At 41.0% G+C, this 27,976-nt stretch overlaps 1 protein-coding gene across 2 annotated transcripts in view; it reads right to left on the reverse strand.

Moving 5' to 3' along the window:
* Positions 1-27,976, reverse strand: part of LOC120853518 (thrombospondin type-1 domain-containing protein 4) — a 631,548-nt gene that overhangs the window by 81,058 nt on the left and 522,514 nt on the right. For both annotated transcript variants that reach the window (XM_040227426.1, XM_040227427.1), the window contains one exon: positions 27,613-27,817. In XM_040227426.1, coding sequence (XP_040083360.1) covers positions 27,613-27,817 — 205 coding nt within the window. The remainder of the gene's footprint in view (positions 1-27,612; positions 27,818-27,976) is intronic.

Genomic DNA, 27,976 nt, shown 5'->3' on the forward strand with positions numbered 1-27,976 from the left:
GTTAGGACACAATTCAGAATATTACCTCAGGATCACTTCATTTGAGTATGTAAATACACTCATCTTTAGGGTGAAGTCTGGGTCCTGGTAATTCTACACAAACCCTTAAAGGCAGAAAGGAAAATGTTCTTTGCAACCTTTGGGAATGATAGGAAAGTTAAGGGAGGAATTCTGGATAGAGCTTAAGACAGAAGACTGGATTATAAAGGCTTTCCACCAGTCAGTAAATCAAAGTCATGTGCTAAGCGCTTTATTCCATGTGGAGTATCCAATTGGGAACTGGGGAGCATTATGAAGAAAAGGGAAAATCCAGATTTTCACTCAAGGAGCTTTTATTATTAAAAGGGAAGGTAGAAGAAATTATCATATAGAATACATACAAGCACATGTGAGCAAAACAAACATTTACAAGAAGCTATAATTGAAGTCATAACTGTAGCCTAAAACAGACTTGGCTTAGACTCTCAATAAACGTCTGTTGAATGAGTGAATAAATGAAGGAAATAAGTAATTAAATGAGTGAAATGAATAAGTACAATTTGCGTAGAAAACATTCCAAGAGTTTTGACTAACGGATCCTTGACACAGATCAGTTTCTGAGATGTTAGTTTTTAAGGTTAGTTTATGAGCTCATTTTCCTCTGATGGGCTTTTCCTAAAAATAGAAAGTGCTGTCAGACGGAAGCAATGACACCTTGCTTATGGTCTCCTGGCCCAAACAGCCAAGACCCCACTACTTTGAAAAATTAAAGCAGATCAGCATAATTTTTCATAGAAAATAAAATTCCTATTTGAAACAGAAGACCATAACAACATTCAGAGGTAGACCAGAGTCCTAAAGAACAGTTACAAAAAATGAACACCTAGAAATAAGGAGTTGGTAGTGTAATTTTTATTCCCTAGGGCTTACTGGTCACCATCTAGCACTATGCTCAGAATTGACTATTTAACTTTTCTCAGCTAAACGTTGGAATGAGGAATGAGTCCAGCTTTGCTGCCTGTTAACAGGCAGGTTGGGGGCTTCCCAGGTGGCATCAGTGGTAAAAAAAATCCATCGCCAGTGCAGGAAATGTAAGAGATGGGGGCATCCCTGGGTCGGGAGGAGGAAATGGCACTTACTCCGGTATTCTTGCCTGGAGAATCCCATGGACAGAAGAGCCTGGCAGCTACAGTCCATAGGTGGCAAAGAGTAGGACACGACTGAGTGCCTGAACACACAATGGACAGGGTAGGTGACTATCGTCCTGGTTACCATTCATCTGTGTGCTGATAGAATTTTCCTTCAATATGTTCAACAGGCGAAGGGTGAGGAACTCATGAGACACAGGAAAGCCACTTTTCAGATGTACAGGCACGGCAGTCACCATGGTGTACATTACTTCTCCATGATTTATTTTGTAGCTGGAAGTTTGTACCTTTTTAATAAGCAACTTTGATAAAGAAAAAAGCCAAAAGCCTCTCAAGCAATATTACAACTAAAAACAGATAATACATCAGAAAAGTGTGAAAGTGAAAGTGTTAGTCGCTCAGTCGTGTCCGACTCTTTGTGACCCCGTGGACTGTAGCCTGCCAGGCTCCTCTGTCCTTCGAAATCCTCCAGGCAAGAATACTGAAGTGGGTTGCCATTTTCTCTTCCAGGGGATCTTCCCAACCCAGGGACTGAACTCAAGTCTCCTACACTGCAGGCAAATTCTTTATCATCTGAGCCACCAGGAAAGCCCCAATGCATCAGAGGACATTTAAATAATCAGTGAATTCTATATATAATTCTATACTATCACATTTAAATAATCAGTGAATTCTATATATAATTCTATACTATCATATTTGAAGCTCTCCATGAAAAAGCTACATTTAAAAATTACCAAATCAACTTAAGATGAACAAAAAAATCACGATAGACTAGTAACCATAAAAGAATTTTTAAGAGTTACCCAAAATAATTTCTTTTAAAGATTCCAGAGCCAAATGTTTTTTTATTGGTGTGTTTCCATCAAAATCTAAAGGACTAGGTAATGATATAAACCTTTCCAGAGCACATAAAAATTGGAAAGCTAACCTAACCAAAGCTTCAGAGAAGTAACACAAAATGCAAGCGATAGGCCAGTCTTGCTGATGACTTATAGATTTTAAAAGTCCTAAGTAAGGTACCAGCAAACTGAATTCAACAGAAGGAAAAAAGGATCCCTGAGCAAGATGAAGAAGGTTGTATGCCAGGAATGCAAGAATGATTTAATATAGGAAATTTTTAGGAAAAAATAATTTAAATAGCTGCCAAAAATGACATTTAAAACTCATCCTGGTAAAAACATTTACAAAATTAGAAACAGACTTTCTCAATCTGATAATAGGCATGTAATCATACATGAATTTAAAATATGTATTGAGCATACATTTATCTTTCACGATAGTGAAAATTAGAGGTTATTCACATGAAAGAGATAGGCGAAAGACGTCTGCTGTCACTCATGAACAGTGGTTTTAGAAATCTTGGCAAAGTTGTGGTAATACTGAATAGTTCATGAGAAAGAATTGAAAAGAAGAAGGCAACATTGTAATTATTTCTATCTGATATATCATTAGGAAATCATCAACTCAAAACACTCAAAATTAATAAAAGTTCACAACGTGGTGGGGCTTCCCTGGTGGCTCAGATGGTGAAGAATTTGCCTGCAATGCCGCAGACCCGGGTTCCATCCCTGGGTCGGGAAGATCCCCTGGAGAAGACAATGGCTACCCACTCCGTATTCTTTCCTGGAGAATTTCATGGACAGGGGAGCCTGGCAGGCTCCAGTCCATGGGAACACAAAGAGTCAGACACAACTGAGCAACTTTCACCTTCATAAAGTGGTCAGACAGTGGTAAATGTAAGAAATCCATAACTTTTCTATATGCTAATAATAATTTGAAGATAAAATAGGAACAGATTTCATTCTCCATCATCATTGTCCTGCAGCAAAATGCACTTAAATACTAAGACCAATCTTCACAAGAAATGCAGAAATCTATATGGGAAATATTAAAATTTTACTGGCAGATATAAAGTATTTGATTAAATGGAAATAAATGCTACATTCTGAGGCTGGATGCATTAATTATGTCTATTACTCCCACAGTGAAATATACATCTGGTACACTCTAGGCAGAATGCAGTTTCCAATCCAAGTATCACCTCCTTCAGGAGATCTTTTCTGACCACTGAACTCAAGTAGCGCCTTGCTCCTCCAGCCAGCCACTCTGTCTCTACTTTCCCTGTTTTTTTTATAGCACATATTTCCATCTGAAAGGATGTTTTTGCTCTTTTGTTTCCAAGCTCCTTCCCTAGAAAGTAAGTATCATAAGGGCGGTGGTGTGTCCTTCTTCTCTGCTGTATTCCCTGTGCCTAGAACAGAGCCTGGCACATACTAAGTGCTCAATACATGTTTACTGAGTGGATTTAACACAGTCCCAAGAAAATATCAGGAGAAGGCAATGGCACCCCACTCCAGTACTCTTGCCTGGAAAATTCCATGGATGGAGGAGCCTGGTAGGCTGCAGTCCATGGGGTCACTAAGAGTCAGACATGACTGAGCAACTTCACTTTTCACTTTCATGCATTGGCGAAGGAAATGGCAACCCACTCCGGTGTTCTTGCCTGGAGAATCCCAGGGACAGGGGAACCTGGTGGGCTGCTGTCTGTGGGGTCGCACAGATTCGGACACGACTGAAGCGACTTAGCAGCAGCAGCAGCAGCAGCAGCAAGAAAATATCAGTAGCATTTTTTGAATGTGATAAAAGGATTCCAAAACTCACCTGGCATACAAACATCCTAGATTACCCTTTTTTTTTTTTTAAGTATTTTTTGTTTTGATGTGGATCATTTTAAAAGTCTTTATTAAATTTGTTACAATGTTGCTTCCACTCTGTTTTGGTTTTTTGGCTGCAAAGCATGTTGGATTTTAGCTCCTTGACCAGAGATGAAACTCGCACCCCCTGAATTGGAAGGTGATGTCTTAACCACTGGACTGCCAGGGAAGTTCACCCAGATATCTTAAATATTGTTAAAAAGAAGCAAAAGAGGAGAGACCTGCCGTGCCAAATGTTAAATCACATTTTAAAGCTGCAATAGTCAAAATGTGGTACAGAATTTATTTGACAGATAAATGGAACAGAACAAGTACTCATGAAATAGACCTAGGGTAAATATGAGGATGTAGCACATTCTAAGCATTCCAATGTTAAATAAATAAATTATCCAAAATGTTGGGTTGGAAAATTGGCTAAACATGAGGAAAAAACCTGTAATCTCATTTTATACTGTTCTCCAAGTTAAGCTGTAACAATGTTTAGACCTCTCTGCCCCCAAGCCATATATAAAATATGCTGTATTTTTCATATTTATCAATGTATAAGGCTTTTTAAAAAACAGACAAAACTAATTTAGAGTGTTAATAGTAAAGGTAGCAGTTTCTTTCAGAGGTGAGGGGATTAGTGACCGAGGGAGTGTGGGGCCAGAAGGGGCTCCTGGAATGCCAATAAAGGTCTAATTCCTGATCTGGGTACTAGTTACACGAGTGGGTTCACGTTGTGAAAATTCATCAAAGCTGTACAAATTTGAACTGAGGGCTTTTCCTATATATTTATACTTAATACTTCAATAAAATGCTTATTTAACAAATAAATAAGTGCTAGGCCAGCTGATGGCTCTGGCCAGAAGTCAGGCTTTCTGTCCTTAAACATGTATTTCTTTTCCATTTTTGTTTCAGGAAGAGGGAGTAAAGGTCTATGTTGACAAGTTAAACTTATCTGTGTCCTCAGTTGCTCAGTCGTGTCTGATTCTTTTGTGACCCCATGGACTGTAGCCCTCCAGGCTCCTCTGTGTGTGGGATTTTCCAGGCAAGAATACTGGAGTGGGTTGCCATTTCCTCCTCAAGGGGATCTTCCTGACCCAGGGACTCTACCCATGGCTCCTGTGTCTGCTGTGTTGGCAGGCAGACATTTTGCCAGTGAGCCACACGTTAGTCAATTAAGCAGGTCCGTGAAGGTCTTGGGATGAAGCAAGTCTGTTGGGATTCCCCGATAGCTCAGTTGGTAAAGAATCCACTTGCAATGTGGGAGACCTGGGTTAGATCCCTGGATTGGGAAGATCCCCTGGAGATGGGAAAGGCTATCCACTCCAGTATTCTGGCCTGGAGAACTCCATGGACTGTATAATCCATGAGGTTGCAAAGAGTTGGACCCAACTGAGCGACTTTAACCTTCATTTTTCACCCTTCCAGGAGGGGTCTGTGTCGTAAAGACTCCGATAGTCCCCACACTGACCAGCACTGAGGTTCATGTTTCTATGAGAGACGTATTGCTCACAGCAGAAACTTCCATGGGTCTCTGTGACATGGTTGAACATTTTAAAAGCATCACAGAATAGAAAGTCAGTATTCATATTAAAAGCAGAACATCTAAAGGCCCAATCCCTGATCCCTGCTCAAACCTTAAATATAAGTGTTGATCAACTTCTGACTCCATCTGTGAACATCGTGGTAATGCCTCAAGTCAATGAGCTCTAACATCACATGGCTTGGATACAATCCAAACAGCCCTTAAGATCTAATTTACTGTCAGTTATAAAAGCATGTGCTGAAAACTTTGATTTCACTATGGGCTTGGTATGGTTAGAAAAAGTCTTTGCTTGTGGAAGAGTTATTTATTATCCAGACAAACTTTCAAAGCACAAGGATGTGGACCTATAGCCATGTAATTCTGGACTAGTTTGTATAATAGTAACAATAAAAATAGTAATAACAACATCTGATACTTGTTGAATACATATGTTGTGTCAGCCACTGTGATGAATGCTTTATTGGTAGTATCTTACTTAATCTTCCACAAGATCCTATAAAATAAGCATTATTGTCCACTCATTTTAAAGATAAAGAAAATGATACATGGGGAGATCAAGCAACTGACTGAAGGTTATAGAGCCAGCAATTTGCCTTGTACAACCTGTACAATTCTGTTCATATTGAAATGTTTGAGACTTTGTATCCTGTGTACTTATGCCAGTAGAACTGGTAACTGAATGTTTCTGAAAATTCCAAGTTAGTCTAAGCCATTCACATGTTTATAAGTAAAGGAAAGGCTAACCACAATGTGGAGCATTCATTTAGAAAAAAATCTTAAGTTAGTTTTTTTGATGAACAAATTTCCACTGAACTAATAACAATTTATCTTTAGGGTTAATATTGGTCTTCTTGCAGCAATTTTGGAAATTTATGGGATATATGGGGCTTTCTAAGTGGTGCTGAGTGTTAAAGGACCCACCTGCCAATGCAAGAGACGTGAGTTGCAGGTTGGACCCCGGGGTTGGGAAGGTCTCCTAGAGGAAGGCATGGCAACTCACTCCAGTATTCTTGCCTGGAGAATTCCATGGACAGAGGAGCCTGGAGGGCTACAGTCCAAAGAATCGCAAAGAGTCAGACGTGATTGAAGTAGCTTAGCATGCAGGCAGGCATTGGATATATGATTTGTGAAGGGTAACTGAAAATAGAGGAATTCCATTTAAGGAAAGCATTAATGAAGAATGGGGACAGGATCTTTGCTGTCTGATGAGAAGCTGCTGTGAGGATTAGGTGATTGGCACGGATAAAGTACTAGGTAACCATTAGGCTTTGGCATTCCTAGAGCTCACCACCAAGGAAGGAAAGACTGGGCTGGGTTTGAAGAGTGTTGTTTTAGAGACAAGAAAAGTTTCTTCAATGCAACTTAGATTTTTCCTTAGTATATTGTCCCCAACTCCTCTTTTATAAGTAGGAATGATCTCCTAATTTTTCACTTTTTTTTTTTTTTGGCCTGTGTTCAAATCTCTGCTTTAGTATTTTTTACTTGGGTATTCTTTTTTTTATATAAATTTATTTACTTTAATTGGAGGTTAATTACTTTACAATATTGTATTGGTTTTGCCATACATCAACATGAATCCGCCACAGGTATACACGTGTTCCCCATCCTGAAATTACTCATCTGCTCCTTCTACTCTCATTTGTTCCAGATCGTTCTAAATGCCAAATGCACTCTACCATTCCAGGATCTAGCAATGGTTTGGTGGATATTATGTTTTTTTTATAATGAGACAATTATAGTCCTTGATTAAAGACACACATACACAAACTGTTTTTTTACAGTTCAGTTTATTGTCTGGAGTCATGGAGCCCACTGGTACACACCAATACTTTGTTTACTAGTCATATCCTGTCCTCAGACTCTTGGTATAGACTTGGCCTTTCTGAAATGCTTGCTTTCCGTTCTCCTCCTTCCCTGCTACTGCCAAAAAATGCCTTTAAAGTGAGGCATGATTCTGTCACAACCCTCTTCCAGCCCTACATCTTCAGTGGCTTTTTTATCTGCCCAAAGATTCATCCAATGGATGGAGTCTGGGATGAAAGGGCTTCCATGGTCTGGCCTTATCCTACAATTACAGCCTCAAATTCAAGGCCATCCTTACTTACTTATACTATGTCCAGACATGCGTCATATTACCTTCTTCTCTGAACTTTAGCTCATGCTTCGGACTGAAATGTTCTTTCCCCTATTTCTTTTGATAAAACCCTGTGCTGTGCTTAGTTGTTCTTTGCAACTCCATGGACTGCAGCCCACCAGGCTCCTCCATCCATGGGAATTCTCCAGTCAAGAATACTGGAGTGGGTTGCCATGCCTTCCTCCAGGGGATCTTCCCAACCCAGGGATTGAAACCAGGTCTCCCGCGCTGCAGGCAGATTCTTTACTGTCTGAGCAACCAGGGAAGCCCATGATAAAGCCCTATCTATCCTATAACACAGGGGTTGGCAAACTACAGCAGGGAGACCAAATTCGGTTACCGTCTTTTTTGTAAATCAAGTTTGCTTGGAACATAGCCACAGCCACTCATTTACACATTGTCCATGGCTGCTTTCTCACTATGATGGTAAAGTAGTTCTAGCTGAGACCAAAAGTCTTGCAGAGCCTAAAATACTCACTAAATGACACTTTCAGCCCCAAAGGTTGCCAACCCCTGCCCTAAAAACCAGTTTAAATGCCATCTCCCCATGTTCCACCTCAGTTTATCCTGTTAGAAATAATTTCTCCATCCTTTGCACTCCTATAGTGCTGAGTCTCAAAAATCTTCAAAGAAGTCTCAAACAGACTGTAAATGGGGCTTCCCAGGTGGCACTAGCAGTAAAGAACCTGTCTCAAGCCAGTGCAGCGGACATAAGAGATAAGGATTCAGCGCCTGGGTTGGGAAGATCCTCTGGAGAAAGGCATGGCAACTCACTCCAGTATTCTTGTCTGGAAAACGCTATGGACAGAGGAGCCTGGTGGGCCTCAGTCCATCATATTGCAAAGAGTTGGACATGACTGAAGGGACTTAACATGCGTGTACATTCTGAGGGCAGGGATCACAACTTCATATCTCTGCAAGGCATTGCACAGGGCAGCTGCAATGAATATCAAGTCACAAGAAGAGCAATGTTTTACTTAATCAGATTAAAGAATTACTAGATTAAGAGAAGAATAAATACTGAGGAGACAAGGAGACAAATTTTGCCCCCAAAGCAAAATAAATATCAGGGTGACAAAAGAAGCTGGAGGAGTAGGGGCTATGTATACTTTCTTAGGAACATGAATATCAACTTAATTCAGACCGAAGCTGTGTACTTCTCCCACTCTGACATCTGTATGATTATAATTCAAGGAATAATGTCTGGCCTAGGAAAAGGATCCAGTAGAACCAGGAGATGCAGAAAGTTCTAAGAGCTGTTGAAGCTTGGCTAAAATAGCTGGATGATAGCTAGCAAAGGCAGCCCACCCCTAGGAGGAGAAAAGCAGCGGGTCTTCAAAGCTCAACCCTCAGGGGTTTATTAGCAAGAATGAAATGTGTAAAGGAAGAGCAGAATCAGACTGCAGTTCTGCTTAATGAGAGAAGCGTGCTCAGTTTCTCCTGGAGGGAAGAGGGGGCCCATCCTAGAAGGCAAATTTCCCATTTCTGAAGCTTTAGCTCTTGAGAGAAAGCAGAGGACCTGCAGAAAAGAGCACTGACCGCAGAGCAGCAAAGCGTGGGCAGCCCCAGCTGCTGGTTAAGAAATTATGGAAGTTACTCTTTGCTTTGGCCATCACTTCTCTTTCCTGAAGTCAATTATATTTATTAAATGTAGTTTAAGCTTTCAAAATCTCTTCTTGAGGCTTAACTCATATTAATTCTCTAATGTGGAGGATCAGTGATCCAACACACCCTCAAAAGCCAGACTTTGTTCAAAGAGGGAAAGCTCAGAGGCACTTCTAAGCGGGTTAGAGTGGATAGACTGAGGACAGCTCTGTCCATGCTGGACGCACAGATAACGGGTTCTGAGCCATTACCCTAATCCAGGTATAAGACCTGGAAGTGATTAGCAGCCCTGCTGAAGATGCTGTCTGGAGGTGCTTCTGGGAGAGAATGTCATTCTCCCTGCAGAGACAGGGCTGTCAAACCACTTTCATAAAAATCTAAGAGCCAGCCCCTCAACAGCTGTTCCCTGCATTTCAGGAAAGATCCCATTAGGCGCAAAAAAGCAGGTGTGGGTGCTTTGCATATGTCTGAGACAGATGATACAATTAAAAGCAAAATCAAATCACAGCTTAACTCTTCCCCACAAAACAATAGGCAAATCCAAGTACAAACAGGGAAATTTAGTCTTACATTTCCAGACAGTAAAAGTAGATAATGTGAAAATACAAGGAGCATAAGGAGGTGGAGCAGAATGGATTTCACTTGGTTCCAGTGTCTCTGAAAGCTTTTCAAGGCAGAGAGACTATAAAAGTTATAAGAAAGCTCATGTAAACTGATGCAAGGACATCAGAGCTTTCCTAAATCAAAGGGAAGCATGCTGTCAGACACCAGGTGGAAAGTACGTAATGCAAAATTAAGTCCAGGAGTGCTCAAACAAATAACAGCATCTTTCCACAGTCTCTCTGGCATGGGATCTTTGGTAAGGGTTTGGTTTTGGACAGGAATCATAAAAGCCTGCTGCTAAAGAGAAGGCAAGAACTGAGTCCAGATATAAATCCAAATGTTCGAGGACCATCTTCTCTTGTGCCGGTATAGATGAGGAACATCCAGCCATGGGCCAGGACATCATTCAGACATTACCTGGGGCTGCCACTACTCATCACAGGTAACCGAAAGAGATCCTAAAGTCCATCTCAGCATCCTCTCCTGATGCTTGAGAGCAGTCCGTGTTTCTCCCTGCTTGAATACTCTTTTAAAAACACACTTGAAAAAAAACACACGCTTGAAATGTTGGTGAGGATGTGCAGAAACTGAGACTCTCGTGTGTTGCTGGTGAGAATAGAAAATGCAGCCAGTGTGGCAAACAATTGTGCAGCTCCTTAAAAAGTTAAACACAGAATTACCATATGATGCTACAGTGCCATTCCCAAGTATATACCCAAAAGAAATGAAAATAGGGACTAAACACAATAGCATTATTCACAATAGCCAAAAGGTAGAAAGGACCCAACTGTTCATCAACAGATGGGTGGATGAAAAAGTGTGGTAGCTACATAAAAAGGAATAAATTTCTGACACATGCTGCAACGTGTATGAACCTTGACAGCATTATGCTAAGTGAAATAATCCAGACACAAAAGGACAGACAGTCTGTGGCTCCACTTGGATGAGATACCTAGAATAGGAAAATTTATGAGACAGAAAGTAGAATTTCTAAGATTCATGAGACAGAAAGTAGAGGTTACCAGGGGCTTGAAATAGGGGCAAATGGGGAATTATTATTTATTAGGTATAGTTTTGGGGATGATGAAAAAGTTCTGATAGTGGTGATAGTCAATATCACGAATGTACTTAATACCGCTGAAGTATTAAAATTGTTAAAACGATAAATTTTATGTTTATATATATTTTACCACAATTTTTTTTAAAAGGGGAAAAAAGCTGCACAATGCTTTATTTCTCCAAAATGTTCAACACTGCTTAAGAGCTGGACGTTCTTTTAGGTGCTAGTTTCAGATCTCTGTTGAGGCGGATGGTGAAAGTCTAGTGACTAAGATAGAACTCTGGCAAGCTAGCCTAAGAATTTCCAACGTGAAGGTAGGCTAGATGATGTCAATAAGGTTTGAGGTTTGAGGTATTAGTGGAGTAGGGATAAAACAGTGTGGAGGGGACAAAAGGCAATGAGGGATTAGAATATATCTTTCTTCTAATGGGTGGAGGGAGGGAGAAGGGCACAGGTCCTTCCCACTCCCCAGTTACATTTTTCTTGCCAGTGGCCATGGGCATATACCCAGAATGTGGGTCACGAACAGACTGAGCCTGGACTTGAGACCTGACGCCACTAGTCACAAACTGTTTCCCTCGGCAGGTCCCTCCACCAGACTGAGCTCAGTGTCCTGGGGGCTAAATGCAGATGCTAGTAGGACCCGTCCGCAGCCAACCACCCCTGTAAGTGCTGAATTACACGCAGGAGGCAGACCCAGGATTCTTATAGTCGACAAGTAACGTAGGACTCCAGTACCATTCTAGTGGCCTCCAAGGACTGGTTTGGCACCAAGGACTGGTTTCATGGAAGACAATTTTTCCATGGATGAGGTCAGGGGGATCAATTCAGTTGCTCAGTCATGTCTGACTCTTTGCGACCCCATGGACTGCAGCACGCCAGGCTTCCCTGTCCTTCACCATCTCCCAGAGATTACTCAAACTTATGTACATAGAGTCGGTGATGCCATCCACCCATCTCATTCTCTGTCATCCCCTTCTCCTCCTGCCTTCAATCTTTCCCAGTGTCAGTATCTTTTCCAATGAGTCAGTTCTTTGCATCAGGTGGCCAAAGTATTGGAGTTTCAGCTTCAGCATCAGTCCTTCCAATGAACACTCAGGACTGATCTCCTTTAGGATGGACTGGTTGGATCTCCTTGCAGTCCAAGGGACTCTCAAGAGTCTTCTCCAACAACACAGTTCAAAAGCATCAATTCTTTGGTGTTCAGTTTTCTTTATAGTCCAACTCTCACATCCACACATGACTACTGGAAAAACCATAGCTTTGACTAGACAGACCTTTGTGGGCAAAGTAATGTCTCTGCTTTTTAATATGCTGTCCAGGTTGGTCATAATTTTTCTTCCAAGGAGGAAGCGTCTTTTAATTTCATGGCTGCAGTCACCATCTGCAGTGATTTTGGAGCCCTAAGAAATAGTCTCTCACTGTTTCCATTGTTTCCCCATCTATTTGCCTGAAGTGATGGGATCAGATACCTTGATCTTAGTTTTCTGAATGTTGAGTTTTAAGCCAACTTTTTCACTCTCCTCTTTCACTTTCATCAAGAGATTTTTTAGTTCTTCGCTTTCTGCCATAACGGTGGCGTCATCTGCATATCTGAGGTTATTAATATTTCTCCCGGCAATCTTGATTCCAGCTTGTGCTTCATCCAGCCTGGCATTTCTCATGATGTACTCTGCATAAAAGTTAAATAAGCAGGGTGATAATATACAGCCTTGATGTACTCCTTTCCCAATTTGGAACCAGTCTGTTGTTCCATGTCTGGTTCTAACTTTTGCTTCTTGACCTGCATATAGATTTCCCAGGAGGCAGGTCAGGTGGCCTGGTATTCCCATCTCTTTAAGAATTTTCCATAGTTTGTTGCAATCCACACAGTCAAAGACTTTGGTGTCAAAGTCGAGGGGATGGTTTTGGGATAATTCCAACACATTACATTTATTGGGGACTTTACTTCTATTATTATCACATCAGCTCCACTTAGATTCTTAGGCAACAGATCCCAGAGGTTGGGCACCCCTGCCATATGTGAGGTCATGAAAGTGGTCTAAGGTGTGATCACCATAATGGTGATCATAAGTGTGATTAACGTGGGTTAAGCATGCCTGAGCATAGACCCCCAAAATGGGCTGCACAGCATAAGAGATTTGTCCTGCGCTGGACATTTATTACTATTAAGACAACATTCTGCAAGAAAGGACTCATGAAACTTTAGAATCAAAAGGAGGGTACTCCAGGGAAGGAATGTCTGAGTCTGTTGTCTGTCTTCAAGGAGTATACAGGGAGAACACAGACATATAAACAGATAAATTACAATAAAACAATATGGTGAGTGCCAAACTGGGGATATGATCAAAGTCCTATGGGAATCCAAAGGAAAAAAATCTCTCTTTGCTTTTCTTTTTACCTATCTGCCTTTTATTCTTCTGCCATGTATTAAGAAAGTAAGCAAGGACTGAAAATGCCAGAAAGGCAGACTGTAGGAAGGTGCACTAAGCTGGAATTTCTGCTGCTGGGGATGTCACCCAGGGGCCGGCAGCCAACTGACGGAGTGAAAGATTGAAGGTAAACTGAAGGAGGGGGCTTGGGCTGGAAACTAAGAATTCAGAGTGAACTGACAGATGCAAACATAATGGTAGATAGAAAGTCTGTCCAACAGCACCTTAGACATTTATTACTATTAAGACAACATTCTGCAAGAAAGGACTCCTGAAACTTTAGGATCAAAATGGACCTTGGGGACCACATCGGCCGGGGTTTCTCATCTCAGCACTACTGACATCTGTAGGATGCTTGGCAGCATCCCTGGCCTCTCTTCACCAGATGTCAGTAGCAACCTCCAACCTTCCTCAAGTTGTAACAGTCAAAGACGTCTCCAGGGTTTCCCTGGTGGTCCAGTGGTTAAGAATCCACCTTGCAATGCAGGGGACATGGGTTTGATCCCGGGTCTGGGAAGATCCCATATGCTGTGAAGCAACTAAGCCCATGCACCACAATTACTGAGCCCATGCTCTAGAGCCTGTGAGCTGCAACTGCTGAGCCCAAGTGCTGCAACAGCTACTGAAGCCTGCACGCCCTAGAGCCTGTGCTCTGCAACAAGAGAAGCCACTGCAATGAGAAGCCCCTGCGCTGCCACTAGAGAGTAGCCCCCGCTCTCTGCAACTAAAGAAACCCACATGCAACAACAAAGACCCAGCACAGGCAAAAAAAAATATGTCTCCAGATATTACCACATGTATGGGGGTGGGGGTGGGAGCAACCTAGTCCCCCAGTTGAGACCCACTGGATGGGGAAATGTCCTTTACCCTGAAAGGACACTGGAATCACATAGCTTAAAAATCCTAATACGCTGTGCCCCAGATCTACTAGATCTGCAGCTGAGAACAAGGCGTTGACATATTTCAAACAGACCTCAAATCTCTACCTCCTGTGACTCCAGTGTGCAGCCAGAGTGAGAACCACTAACTTAGGGAGATGAAAAAACTAACAGTTACCACGTACCTCTAAGATGCTGGGTATTTTACATACATCCCATTTGGACCTGTTTCTTAATTTTACTTGTGAGGAAATGGAATATCAGAAACATTAACAAACTTGTCCAAAAGCAGCCCAGTCAGAAATGGTAGCTCTGCAAAGGGCAATTTCAGTCCAAGGCTGAACTGAATGGAAGACAAAGTCAAGAACTGGAGATGACAGGGGCTTCCCTGGTGGCCCAGTGGTTAAGACTCTGTGCTTCCAATGCAGGGGCTGTGGGCTTGATCCCTGGTGGGGAGCTAGGTTATCACATACCATGAGGTGTGGCAAAAAAAAAAAAAAGTGACACAAGAACAAGAGCAGAGAAATGTCACTCAAAGCACTGGATGCAGTCTAAGGTGGAGGTTCAAGGAGTAAATGTGTGATTCTAAGTTTATCCAGCAAGGAAACCATTTTCTCTTCTTTTTATTGGAGTATAGTTGATTTACAAAGTTGTGTTAGTTTCAGGTATATAGCAAAGTGATTGAGTTATATACACACATATACATGTGTGTATATATATATATGTATATTCTTTTCCAGAGCCTTTTCCCTTATAGTGAAAGTGAAAGTTGCTCAGTCATGTCCGACTCTTTGCAACCCCATGTACTATAGCCCACCAGGCTCCTCAGTCCCTGGGATTCTCCAGGCAAGAATACTAGAGTGGGTTGCCATTTCCTTCTCCAGGGGATTTTCCTCACCCAGGGATCGAACCCAGGTCTCCCACATTGCAGGCAGATTCTTTAGCATCTGAGCCACCAGGGAAGCCCTTTTCCCTTATAGGTTGCTACAAAATACTGACTACAGTCCCCTGTGCTATACAGTAAGTCCCTATTGTTTATTTTATATATAGCAGTGAGTATATGCTTATCCCTTCCCTTTCTCCCCTTGGTAACCATGTTTGCTTTCTGTTGTCTGTGGGCTTAACAGAAATCACTTTCTGATTAGAATGAGATAGTCACAGGGGAGATGGTGAACACACATGTTCACTGGTGTTTCTGTTTTTGTTCTGTTGGGAAGTAGGAATTTCTCCTAGAGAGACAGCTAATGGGGAGGGCAGAAGGACACTCAACTAGAGCGATTAAGTTAAATCAGGTAGGCTTTTGATGTCTAAGAAGAAAGGTACAAATTTTTACACTTGAGTCAACATAATCCTAGAGGCTTCAGGCAGTGGGTGAAAGAGAAGACTGTTTTCTATTTAGCTGTTACAAGAAAAAGAAGAGTTTCATTTAGGTCATTGATAAATACTGGAACCTTGGGATAAGGAAGAGAAAATATGAATTAAAGGAAAACATGAATTAAGCTCTTGCCATGCCGGATGCTTTATGTTTATCATTCTATTGAATCCTTACATAACTCTAAGAGACAGATAAGGAAAAAGTGGAAATAGTGGCATTTTATTTTCTTGGGCTCCAAAATCATGCAGATGGTAAATGCAGCCATGAAACTGAGGGTCACTTGCTCCTTGGAAGAAAAGCTATGTCAAACCTAGACAGCATATTAAAAAGCAGAGACATCACTTTGGGGACAAAAGTCCATATAGTCAAAGCTATGGTTTTTCTAGTAGTCATGTATGGATGTGAGAATAGGACCATAAAGAAGGCTGAGCACTGAAAAGTTGATGCTTTCGAACTGTGGTACTGGAGAAGAACCTTAAGGGTCCCTTGGACAGCAAGTCAGTCAATCTGAAGGAAACTCAACTCTGCATGTTCATTGGAAGGACTGTTGCTGAAGCTGAAGCTCCAATATTTTGGCCACCTGATTCAAAGAATGGACTCAGTGGAAAAGACCCTGATGCTGGGAAAAATTGAGGGTAGGAGAGGAGGAGAAGCAGACAAGAGAGGATGAGATAGTTGGATGGCATTACCAACTCAATGGACGTGAGTTTGGGCAAACCCCAGGAGATAGTGAAGGACAGGGAAGCCTGGCATGCTTCAGTTTATGGGGTTGCAAAGAGTTGGACACAACTTAGCAACTGAACAACAACAACAAAGAGATAGTGGTTTTGTATCTACTCTCTGTCACCGCTTGTCCATGAGCAAAGTTGCTTCAGTCATGTTCTTTGCAATCCTACGGACTGTAGCCTGCCAGGCTCTTCTGTCCACAGAATTCTCCAGGCAAGAATATTGGAGTGGGTTGCCATGCCTTCCTCCAGGGGATCTTCCCAACCCAGGGATCAAACCTGGGTCTCATGCACTGCAGCCAGATTCTTTACCATCTGAGCCACCAAGGACTCACAATGTATCTATAATAAGCAAATATTCATTAACTTGATAAATATAAATTGACAAGATATCCCTTGTGGCATAGACAGTAAAGAATCCGCCTACAATGCAGGAGACCCAAGTTTGATCCCTGGTTCAGGAAGATCCTTTGGAGGAAGGCATGGCTCTCCTTATGTTCTTGCCTAGAGAATTCCAGGGAGAGAGGAGGCTGGTGTGCTACAGTCCATGGGGTTGCAAAGAGATCCTGTACAGTGTCTACAGACCCTGTAGAAAAAACACACACACACACACACAAAACAGGGGCAAGTTACAATGTAAGTCCTTAAAAGTTAGTTATTTAAAGAAAATTCTTACTGTGATGAGAGGTATCCATCAGAATCTTTAGCAAACATCTGTTAGACACATTCTTATTGTCAAAACATGATAAAGAAGTCCTCCATAAAGCAGAAGATATTAAGAAGAGGTGGCAAGAATACACAGAAGAACTGTACAAAAAAGATCTTCACGACCAAGATAACCATGATGGTGTGATCACTCACCTAGAGCCAGACATCCTGGAGTGTGAAGTCAAGTGGGCCTTAGAAAGCATCACTACGAACAAAGCTAGTGGAGGTGATGGAATTCCAGTTGAGCTATTTCAAATCCTGAAACATGATGCTGTGAAAGTGCTGCACTCAATATGCCAGCAAATTTGGAAAAGTCAGCAGTGGCCACAGGACTGGAAAAGGTCAGTTTTCATTCCAATCCCAAAGAAAGGCAATGCCAAAGAATGCTCAAACTACCGCACAATTGCACTCATCTCACACGCTAGTAAAGTAATGCTCAAAATTCTCCAAGCCAGGCTTCAGCAATACGTGAACTGTGAACTTCCAGATGTTCAAGCTGGTTTTAGAAAAGGCAGAGGAACCAGAGATCAAATTGCCAACATCTGCTGGATCACGGAAAAGGCAAGAGAGTTCCAGGAAAACATCTACTTTTGCTTTATTGACTATGCCAAAGCCTTTGACTGTGTGGATCACAAGAAACTGTGGAAAATTCTGAAAGAGATGGGAATAGCAGACCACCTGACCTGCCTCTTGAGAAACCTATATGCAGGTCAGGAAGCAACAGTTAGAACTGGACACAGAACAACAGACTGGTTCCAAATAGGAAAAGGAGTACATCAAGGCTGTATATTGTCACCCTGCTTATTTAACTTCTATGCAGAGTACATCATGAGAAACGCTGGGCTGGAAGAAGCACAAGCTGGAATCAAGATTGCCGGGAGAAATATCAATCACCTCAGATATGCAGGTGACACTACCCTTATGGCAGAAAGTGAAGAGGAACTAAAAAGCTTCTTGATGAAAGTGAAAGAGGAGAGTGAAAAAGTTGGCCTAAAGCACAACATTCAGAAAATGAAGATCATGGCATCTGGTCCCGTCACCTCATGGGAAATAGATGGGGAAACAGTGGAAACAGTGTCAGACTTTATTTTTTTGGGCTCCAAAATCACTGCAGATGGTGAGTGCAGCCATGAAATTAAAAGACGCTTACTCCTTGGAAGGAAAGTTATGACCAACCTAGATATCATATTGAAAAGCAGAGACATTACTTTGCCACAAAGGCCTGTCTAGTCAAAGGTATGGTTTTTCCAGTGGTCATATATGGATGTAAGAGTTGGACCATAAAGAAGGCTGAGTGCTGAAGAATTGATGCTTTTTAACTGTGTTGTTGGAGAAGACTCTTGAGAGTCCCTTGGATAGCAAGGAGATCAAACCAGTCAACCCTAAAGGAAATCAGTCCTGAATATTTATTGGAAGGACTGATGCTAAAGTTGAATCTCCAATACTTTGGCCACCTGATTCGAAGAGCTGACTCATTAGAAAAGACCCTGATGCTGGGAGAGATTGAAGACAGGAGGAGAAGGGGATGACAGAGGATGAGATGGTTGGATGGCATCACCGACTCAATGGACATGAGTTTGAGCAAGCTCCGAAAGATGGTGAAGGACAGGTAAGCCTGGCGTGCTGCAGTCCTGGGGTTGCAAATAGTTGGACGGGACTTAGTGACTGAACAACAACAACAACAACAACAACAACAACAACTGATACCGTACACAGAGTTGAAACACAAGATAAAGACTAATAAACATACATGAAGAGAATGGTTATTACTCATAACATACATGAATTCTTAAAATCAGCAAGAAAACTACAAACACAATTCACAGCAAATCCATCAGAGTACAAATATCAAAAATGAGTGGTCAGGGAAAGGAAATTAAAAATATATACTAAAAATCGAGTGCTGTTTAGTCACTAAGTTGTGTCTGACTCTTTGCAAGTCCATGGACTGTAGCCCGCCCATGCTCTTCTGTTCATGAGATTTCCCAAGCAAGAACCCTGGAGTGGGTTGCCACTGCCTTCTCCAGGGGATCTTGCTGACCCAGGGATCGAATCCATGTCTCCTGCACTGGCAGGTGGATTCTTTACCACTGAGTCATCAGGGAAACCCTAAAAATTAAGTACATTCATAATATTCAGTGTTGGTAAAGATGTAGAGAAAGGGTTCTTTCATGAACTTTTGGTGGGGGTATAACTTAATACAAGTAAATCTGGAGAGGAATATTGCTTTATCGTTCACAGTTTTAAGTGTTCATTCCATTTGATCTACAAATTCTATTTCTACGGGTCTATTCTACAGAAATATTTATGTAATATGAAATGATACATATATTAGGATATCCATGAAAGCATTACATGTTAGAGAAGCTTTCTTCAATTTTCTTCTCCAAAAATTTGCTGTTTTCTTCTAAAACATCTTTTTCAGATATTTGTCTTAGATTTTCATGCTATGGGGTTTTAAAAAGTGTCCATTTATGTTATTTTGAATTAGCCATTGATATTAAAGACAAAAGCAGTGGGAAGGCTGCCTGAGAACTCTGTACACATTGGCCAAGCTTGTTAATAGGCCACGTTCTAGGAGATGGGCCACCAGTCCCTAAGCAGCCCCTCTTCTCATTCCAGAATGAATACTGAGGTCTTGGAGCACCAAGTCTCCTGCCCAAACCCTTTTGGATGTGTGTGTGCTGGCATGCTTGTTCACATATCAGGGTTTTTCACTATTTCCTTGTTTTGCCACCCTATTCTCCCCTCCCACCCTTCATTTTACTTGCTGTCTCCCAGATTCACAGGCTCATGGGGCTCCGCATGCAGGTCAGCACCCTGCTCCCCATCACAGTTCCCTCTGCTACCTAGGCTGTGACTTCCTCTGCTGTTAGTGAACTCTCTTCCTCTTACTTTAAGACTCTGTTCCAGAAATTTGTTAAAATCATGTAATAGATGCCCTCCCACCACCCATTTTTTTTGTGGTTATAGGTTACACCCTCTCTTATTCCTTTACTGTCATTTTGAAAAATCTTGGGAGGAGGGGAAAAAAACTCATGCACTCAGTCTGTCATCTTGAACCACAAATCGAAAGCATTATTTGCAATATTAGAGCTGGAGATAGTCTAAACATCCCTCAGTAGGAAAATTCCGAAAAAAATTAAGTTGCACCTATTGTATGGAATGCTCTTCATTAAAAATATAATGAATTAGCTTTATATGTATTCAGAAGAAAAGATATCATGATATAACATTAAGAGAAAGAAGCAAATTGAAGAAAGCATATATAATATCAATTTTAGAAAATACATATTTATTTGCACTTCCACAGAGGACTGGAGGGTATATACTGAACTGTTAAGAGTGGTCCTTCATCTCCGTCTTTACACTTGAAACCAGTGGATCAAGTGTGAGATTGGCATGGAGAAGGAATTTCATCTTTTTGCCCTATACTGTATTTATTATTCAAAACTTTTACAATGTATATGAGTAAATCTTTGAGGTTAACTGTCATATAAAGCTGACATAGGTGTCATACAAAGATGATGTATCACATTATTTACATACTCTAGTCTTTCCCACGTTGAAAGCTGCTCAACTAATAAATTAAATAAAGGTGTGCAAGTTACAGATGATCCATGATGCTTGACTTTTTTTGCTGACCCCCTACTTTCACTGTTTTAAAACTTTTAAGAAAACATGCTTAAAAGTAAAGATACTGACAGTTTATTTTTAAAAGCTTATAAATCTTCAAATAATCCCTTCTAAGGCTCTAAGACAATGTAAGATGTTGGCAGATAGAACATGTCCTGTAGAATCAATTTTTGCTTGGTATGCTTTTATGTCTGATTTCTTAACTGTTACATAATGACATTAGTAAACTGAGCTGGCTGAACTATGCCAAACTTTGATATTTCAGCTAAAATAATTTCACAACATCTTATTAAGGAAGAGGCAAGTAATATAAAATGTCAATCATTTTAATAAAATTATATTTAAGTTTTTATTTCCAAAGAGCAGGGTTCAGAATAACTCAAGTGGAAAAGGAGACTACATAGCTTACAACAGATACATTGGTTCTAAAGTATTTTTCATGTAAAAAAAAACCCAAGATCTAGGAATCTGTAATCCACCAGCTAGTTTATATTTTGGAGCATGTGAAAAATTCAAATAAACAATGCAAAGTGGAGCTCAATTCTGTAGAACTTCATTGGTTTCCAACCTAAAATAAGACAGATAAACATCCTATCTCCTGTGTGTCATTAAAGGTTATGATTCCTCCAGCTTTGTTCAGAGAAATAGTAAGCATGTTGAGATGCTGAGCTGGCCTGTACTCCCAGCTGCACATGGGTCTATACCCCTTGCAAGTTATGGCACGAACAGAGCCAGAACGCAGGCTTTCAGAATCTGAGTCTAACAGGTCCAGTTCTTGATGATCAAACCAACGTTAGCCATAAACTCAGTCAGGTTGAACGTCCCATCACTATTTACGTATTAGCCAAAGTTTTTGATATATAAGACTCTTTCTTCTGTGAAGTTTTTTGGCTACACCATGAAGCATACAGAAGCTTAGTTCTCTGTTCAGGGATCAAACCCATATCCCCTGCAATAGGAGCATGATATCTTAATCACTGGACTGCCAGGGAAATCCCTTTTGTGATATTTTCAATTTTTTAAAATTGAAATATAGTTGATTTACAACATTACATAAGTTCTAAATGATCAATAGTAATTCAATATTTTTACGACTATACTCCATATAAAATTACCATAAAATACTGGCTATATTCCCTGTGCTGTATAATACATCCTTGTTGCTTATTTATTTTATACATAGTAGTTTGTATCTCTTGATCCCATACCCCTATCTTGGCCCTTCCCCTTCTCTCTCGCCACTGGAAACCACTTGTTTTTTCTCTATAATTGAGGAAAGTAGGGAAAACCACTAGGCCACTCAGGTATGACCTAAATCAAATCCCTTATGATTATACAGTGGAAGTGACAAATAGATTCAAGGGATTATCTGATAGAATGCCTGAAGAACTATGGACAGAGGTTCGTAACATTATATAGGAGGTGGTGATCAAAACCATCCTCAAGAAAAAGAAATGCAAAAAGGCAAAATGGTTGTCCGAGAAGAACTTACAATTAGCTGAGAAAAGAAAAGAAGCAAAAGGCAAAGGAGAAAAGGAAAGATATATCCATCTGAATGCAGAGTTCCAAAAAACAGCAAGGAGAGATAAGAAAGCCTTCTTAAGTGAACAAGGCAAAGAAATAGACAAAAACAAAAGAATGGGAAAAGACTAGAGATCTCCTCAAGATACCAAGGGAACATTTCAAGCAAAGATGGGCACATAAAGGACAGAAATGGTTTAGACCTAACAGAAGCAGAAGATATTAAAAAGAGGTGGCAAGAATACACAGAAGAACTATACATGAAAGATCTTCATGACCCAGATAACCACGATGGTGTGATCACTCACTCACCTAGAGCCAGACATCCTGAAATGCAAAGTCAGGTGGGCCTTAGGAAGCATTACTATAAACAAGGTAGTGGAGGTGATGGAATTCCAGCTGAGCTATTTCAGATCCTAAAAGATGGTGCTTTGAAAGTGCTGCACTCAATATGCCAGCAAATTTGGAAAACTCAGCAGTGGCCACAGGACTGGAAAATGTCAATTTCATTGCAATCCCAAAGAGAAGCAATGCCAAAGAATGTTCAAATGACTGCACAGTTGCACTCATTTCACAAGCTAGCAAGGTAATGTTCAAAATCCTTCAAGCTAGGCTTCAACAGTACATGAGCCAAGAAATTCCAGATGCACAAGTTGTATTTTTCTAAATACAGGAACCACAGATCAAAGTGCCAGCATCATTGGACCATAGAAAAAGCAAGGGAATTCCAGAAAAACATCTACTTCTGCTTCACTGACTACTAAAGCCTTTGACTGTGTGGATCAAACAAGCTGTGGAAAATTCTTAAAGAGATGGGAATACCAGATCACCTTACTTGCCTCCTGAGAAACCTGTATGCAGGTCAAGAAGCAACAGTTAGAACTGGACATGGAACAATGGACTGGTTCAAAAATTGGGAATGGAGTATGTCAAGGCTGTATATTGTCACCCTGCTTATTTAACTTATATGCACAGTACATCATGTGAAATGCCAAGCTGGATGAAGCTCAAACTGGAATCAAGACTGCCAGGAGAAATATCAATAAGCTCAGATATGAAGATGACACCACACTAATGGCAGAAAGTGAAGAGGAACTAAAGAGGCCATCTCTTGATGAAAGTGAAAGAGGAGAGTGAAAATGCTGGCTTAAAACTCGACATTTAAAAAACAAAGATCATGGGATCCAGTCCCATCACTTCATGGCAAATACATGGGGGAAAATATGGGAAAGAGTGACAGACTTTGTTTTCTTGGGCTCCAAAATCACTGCGGATGGTGACTGCAGCTGTGAAATTAAAAGATGCTTGTCCTTAGAAGAAAAGCTATGACAAACCTCGACAACGTATTAAAAAGCAGACATCACTTTGCCAACAAAGGTCTGTCTAGTCAAAGCTATGGTTTTTCCAGTAGTCATGTACAGACGTGAATTGGACCATAAAGAAGGCTGAGGACCGAAGAATCGATGCTTTCAAATTGTGGTGGTGGAGAAGATGTTGAGAGTCACTTGGGCAGCAAGAAGATCAAATCAGCCAATCCTAAAGGCAACCAACCCTCAATAATCACTGGAAGGACTGATGCTGAAGCTGAAGCTCTAATTCTTTGGCCACCTGATGCGAAGAGCTGACTCACTGGAAAAGACTCTGATGCTGGGAAAAATTGAAGACAGGAAGAGAAGGGCACGACGAAGGATGAGATGGTTGGATGGCATCACCGATTCAATGGACATGAGTCTGAACAAACTCTAGGAGATACCGAAGGACAGGGAAGCCTGGCTTGCCGCAGTCCACAGGGTCACAAGGAGTCGGACACTACTTAGTGGCTGAACAACAACAAAGTCCATGACAAAGGAGACAAGAATATACAATGGTGGAAAAGACAGTCTCTTCAAAAAGACAATTATGTACAAGAATGAAACTAGAATATTTTCTCACACCATATGCAAAAGTAAACTCAAAATGGATTAAAGACCTTTAAGACAGGGAACCATAAAACTCCTAAAAGAAAACACAGGCAGAACACCCTGACACAAATGCTAGTAATATTAAACAAAAGCAATAATAAACAAATGGGATCTAATTAAACATAAAAGCTTTTGCACAGCAAAGAAAACCATCAAGGAAACAAAAAGACAACCGATTAAAAATATTTGCAAATGATATGATCAATAAGGGATTAATATCCAAAGTATATTACTAGCTCATACAACTCAATATAACCAAAAGACCTGATTGAAAAATAGGCAGAAGACTTGAATAGACATTTCTCCAAAGTTTTTGAGTTTTAAATTTCACCTTTCACATCGCAATTCAATAATAATTCAATAACTGTAACTTCATCTTTTGTGAAGCAAGCAAAGTAAAGAATGTCCAGTTTTAAAAGTCAGAAGACCATACATGGAAAAACACTTGATGACTAAAGTACTATACATATAGTACAATCACTACTATTAACTAAGCAAACAGCTTAGAATAAGTCATTTAAATATTGTGGGTTTTCAAAAACCCTTTAAAAACGAGGTGATTAAACCATCTTCTTCAGCACTAATAATGCAGGTCCTTCTGTTTTCATGGAAATCTAGTTTCTATCTCTATCAAGTTTGGAGAGTTAGTCATTTAAAAAATTCCAAGTATTTTACAAGGCATGTTTGATTTTTATTACAAATAACTACAGGCTATTCAGAAAAACAATAGGGCAACTAAAAAAAAGCTTGTTAAAGTTGTGCAATTTTTAAAAGCATCTGATCTATTCCTGTCCTCTAAGTTGCCTCCTCTGCAGAACAAACGTATGCAGACAGCCTACTCAATTTTGTACATCAAGTCAAATTTTTGTACAAAATACAGTTTACACAGGTAGAAGTCACAAAACAAAACAACAAAACAAAATAAAACATCATTACTCGGAATATTGTGGAGAACCTTACCATATAACTCTTTGAAAGATGTTTCAATGTTTGAAAATGTGAATTGTGAACTATAATCTTTGAAAAATTCAAAAATAGCTAGACAGACCTGTGCTCTAATAGCTTACACATAATCTCAAACAATTGGATGCAATTTAACTTTTAAAATATACAGACTTCACAGAACAAGAAATTTAGTAGAATAAGTGGAATAGATTAAGAGAACACCTGTGATCAGAAAAAGACCATCCCATCCATTGTGCACTTTAAAAGAATTTTACAGAAGGCAAATTAAATCTCAATAAAAAGGAAAGAAGAAAGCAAAAGAGCCTCTTGAGTGTTGCAGCTGTGTCCTAAGTGATGCTTAAGTGCCGTAAACACAAGCCCCTGTTCATCACCTCTGGAAACTTCTTTTACTCCCATCTGCTTTTCTCTCTCTGCTCTCCCACTCTGCCCATGTGGCGCCATGGGCTGGATTTCTCACACATCCCACTGGTCACTGGCTGTAGGAAGTTGTACTTGATTTTCTGAATCACCCTTCCACTGATTCTGGGTACTCACATCCTCCTCTGCCTCCTCTTCATCTTTTTTAGGGAATTACTGTGGCTCAGTTGGCAAAGAATCCGCCTGCAATGCAGGAGACCCGGGTTTGATTCCTGTGTCAGGAAGATCTCCTGGAGAAGGGATAGGCTACCCACTCCAGTATTGCTGGGCTTCTCTTGTGGCTCAGCTGGTGAAGAACCCACCTGCAATGTGGGAGACCTGGGTTCGATCCCTAGGTTGGGAAGATCCCCTAGAGAAGGGAAAGGCTACCCACTCCAGTATTCTGGCCTGGAGAATTCCATGGACTGTAAGGTCCATGGGGTGGCAGAGAGTTGGAGACGACTGAGCGACTTTCACTTTCACAGAATTTGTTTCCATGAAGCTTGGACATCCTGACAAGCTCTCTGAGACAAAAGAAATAGATTGAACATTTGTCAACTGCTAACAAGTCCCAGGGGCTCTGTGGGGTCCTGAATACTTGTTATCCTATGGCTTCTCATGAATACTTATAAGAGCAAGATTCTAGGTGAAAACACTGGGACTCTGAGAGCAGCTTCCATTCAGACAGCTGGTGGATATTCTCCCAGGTTATCTATTTTAACTTCAGAAGGCACAGCTTAAAAATCACTTACTGGCTAGAACTAATCTGATTCGGGGAAAGTACTAAAAACTACGCAAAGCTCACAAAAAGTGGCATTGTTTGTTGGTGCATTTGAACACAATCACACTTAAAATAATCCCCCTTGAAGAACGTTTTCCATTCTAGGAACAGAATATTTATGAGGATTTGTTCTTTTAATAGTATGAAAGAAAGGAGACAAAAAGACTATTTTTTTACAAAGAAAAATAATGCAACAAACCGCTCACGGGGAACCTAGGCTTATTGCTACTTTGGTGGCTTCTGGGTTTGCCAGAGCAAATGTAACAGTTTTTCCACTTTATTTGGATTTATTTCCGAGTCCCATTTGCCATCCCCACCAATAAAACCAAAGGAAGCTAATTTTAGATGCATTTGCGGCGGTGGAGAAGGACAAGATGCAGTATCTGGAGGTCTCAGGTTTGGAGTTATCTTCTGGGGTGATTGTGGTATTTGAAATTTGTAAAATTCATGCTCTCTCAGTTGTTGCAGCCATTGAGTACTGCCTGGTGAACCAAAACTGCTCATAGGTATTATTACTTGGTAGATGCTTGGAGACAGACTGCCTGGATTCGAATCCCAACTACACCTCTTCCTTGCTGTGACTATGTCAAATTACATAAATGTCCTGTGCCTGTCTTCTTGTGTATGAAATGGGGAGGGGAATAAATAGCTCCTATCCCCTGGGGCTTTGAGAGGGTTCAATGAATTAATACCTGTAAAGCACCAAGAATAAGATCTGGCACATAGTCTGTGCTATTTAAATTCCTGTCACATAACTAATTAAAGCATAAAAATGTATATTGCAAAATTGCTTTCCTTCTACTATTTTGTTAACTGATTAGTCCATGTTTACATGAATTAGAATTGCTAAAAATTAACTTGCAGGACCTGATTTGCTTAGCATAAAATCAGCCAGAAATCCAGAAGGAAGACTCAACAAATATCTCCATTTGTGGGAAGATGGGTTGAAAATGGTCTCCCAGTATTGATGATATTGCCCCAAATGATCGTTGAGAGGTTCTGCAGCTGTCGTGAAGATGCACACATACTGTTGCCCCAGGCTGATGAAGCAGAAAGAAGAGGAAAATGGCCTTTGCCTTAGATCCCTGCAGAGTGAGAGTCTGGACAGGATGATCGACTGCCCTGTCCCCCTGAAATTCCAACAGAAAAAGACTGGCGGATCTCTGGGCTTTCCAAAGATCTTCCCTCATTTCAGAGAAACAAAGTAGAGTGTTCTCAATTTCACAACATTATTTCTCTTGGAAGGAACAAAGGCTCGTTTAAACATTTCCTTCCAAGAAAGACCTTCTTACTTTCTCTGTCTCATTTCAAGGGGACACAAGGTGGTGCTTTGGCATTCTCCAGTGACACCTTCTAAGTGTCCACGGACCTCCGGACACTGCTGTGTCACCATCCTGGATGGAATGAAGCACCTGAGAACAACAGATGGTTTCCTCTGGAAAAAAGCCAAGCTTACCCAAATAGTTGTTGCTCTTGTACATCTCGGTGATGTTGATTTTTGTGGCTCCTTGGGGAATCTCCACAACTCGGTGGTAGCCCAGGCTGGTGAGCGCATGCTTAAACACACCCGACACAACCTGGCAGCCTGTGTTATCGCCTCCGCACACCCCGCATTTGTCCACAACTTTGTCCGAGCCTAGGTAGTCATCACAGCCAATGCTCTGCAAAGAGGTGGAAAACAAGAGACTCTTGTAGCATATGTCAGGAGAGTCCCAGGGACGAAGGGGACAGGGGACCACTGAGGATCTACTGTGGGTCTTGAACTGACTGTTCCTGCCCCCATCCAGCTCCTGTAGATGAGCAAGTTCCTCCTGCCTTTC

The sequence above is a fragment of the Oryx dammah genome, unplaced genomic scaffold, assembly GCF_014754425.2.
Source record: "Oryx dammah isolate SB20612 unplaced genomic scaffold, SCBI_Odam_1.1 HiC_scaffold_26, whole genome shotgun sequence".
NCBI classification, from domain to species: Eukaryota; Metazoa; Chordata; class Mammalia; order Artiodactyla; family Bovidae; genus Oryx; species Oryx dammah.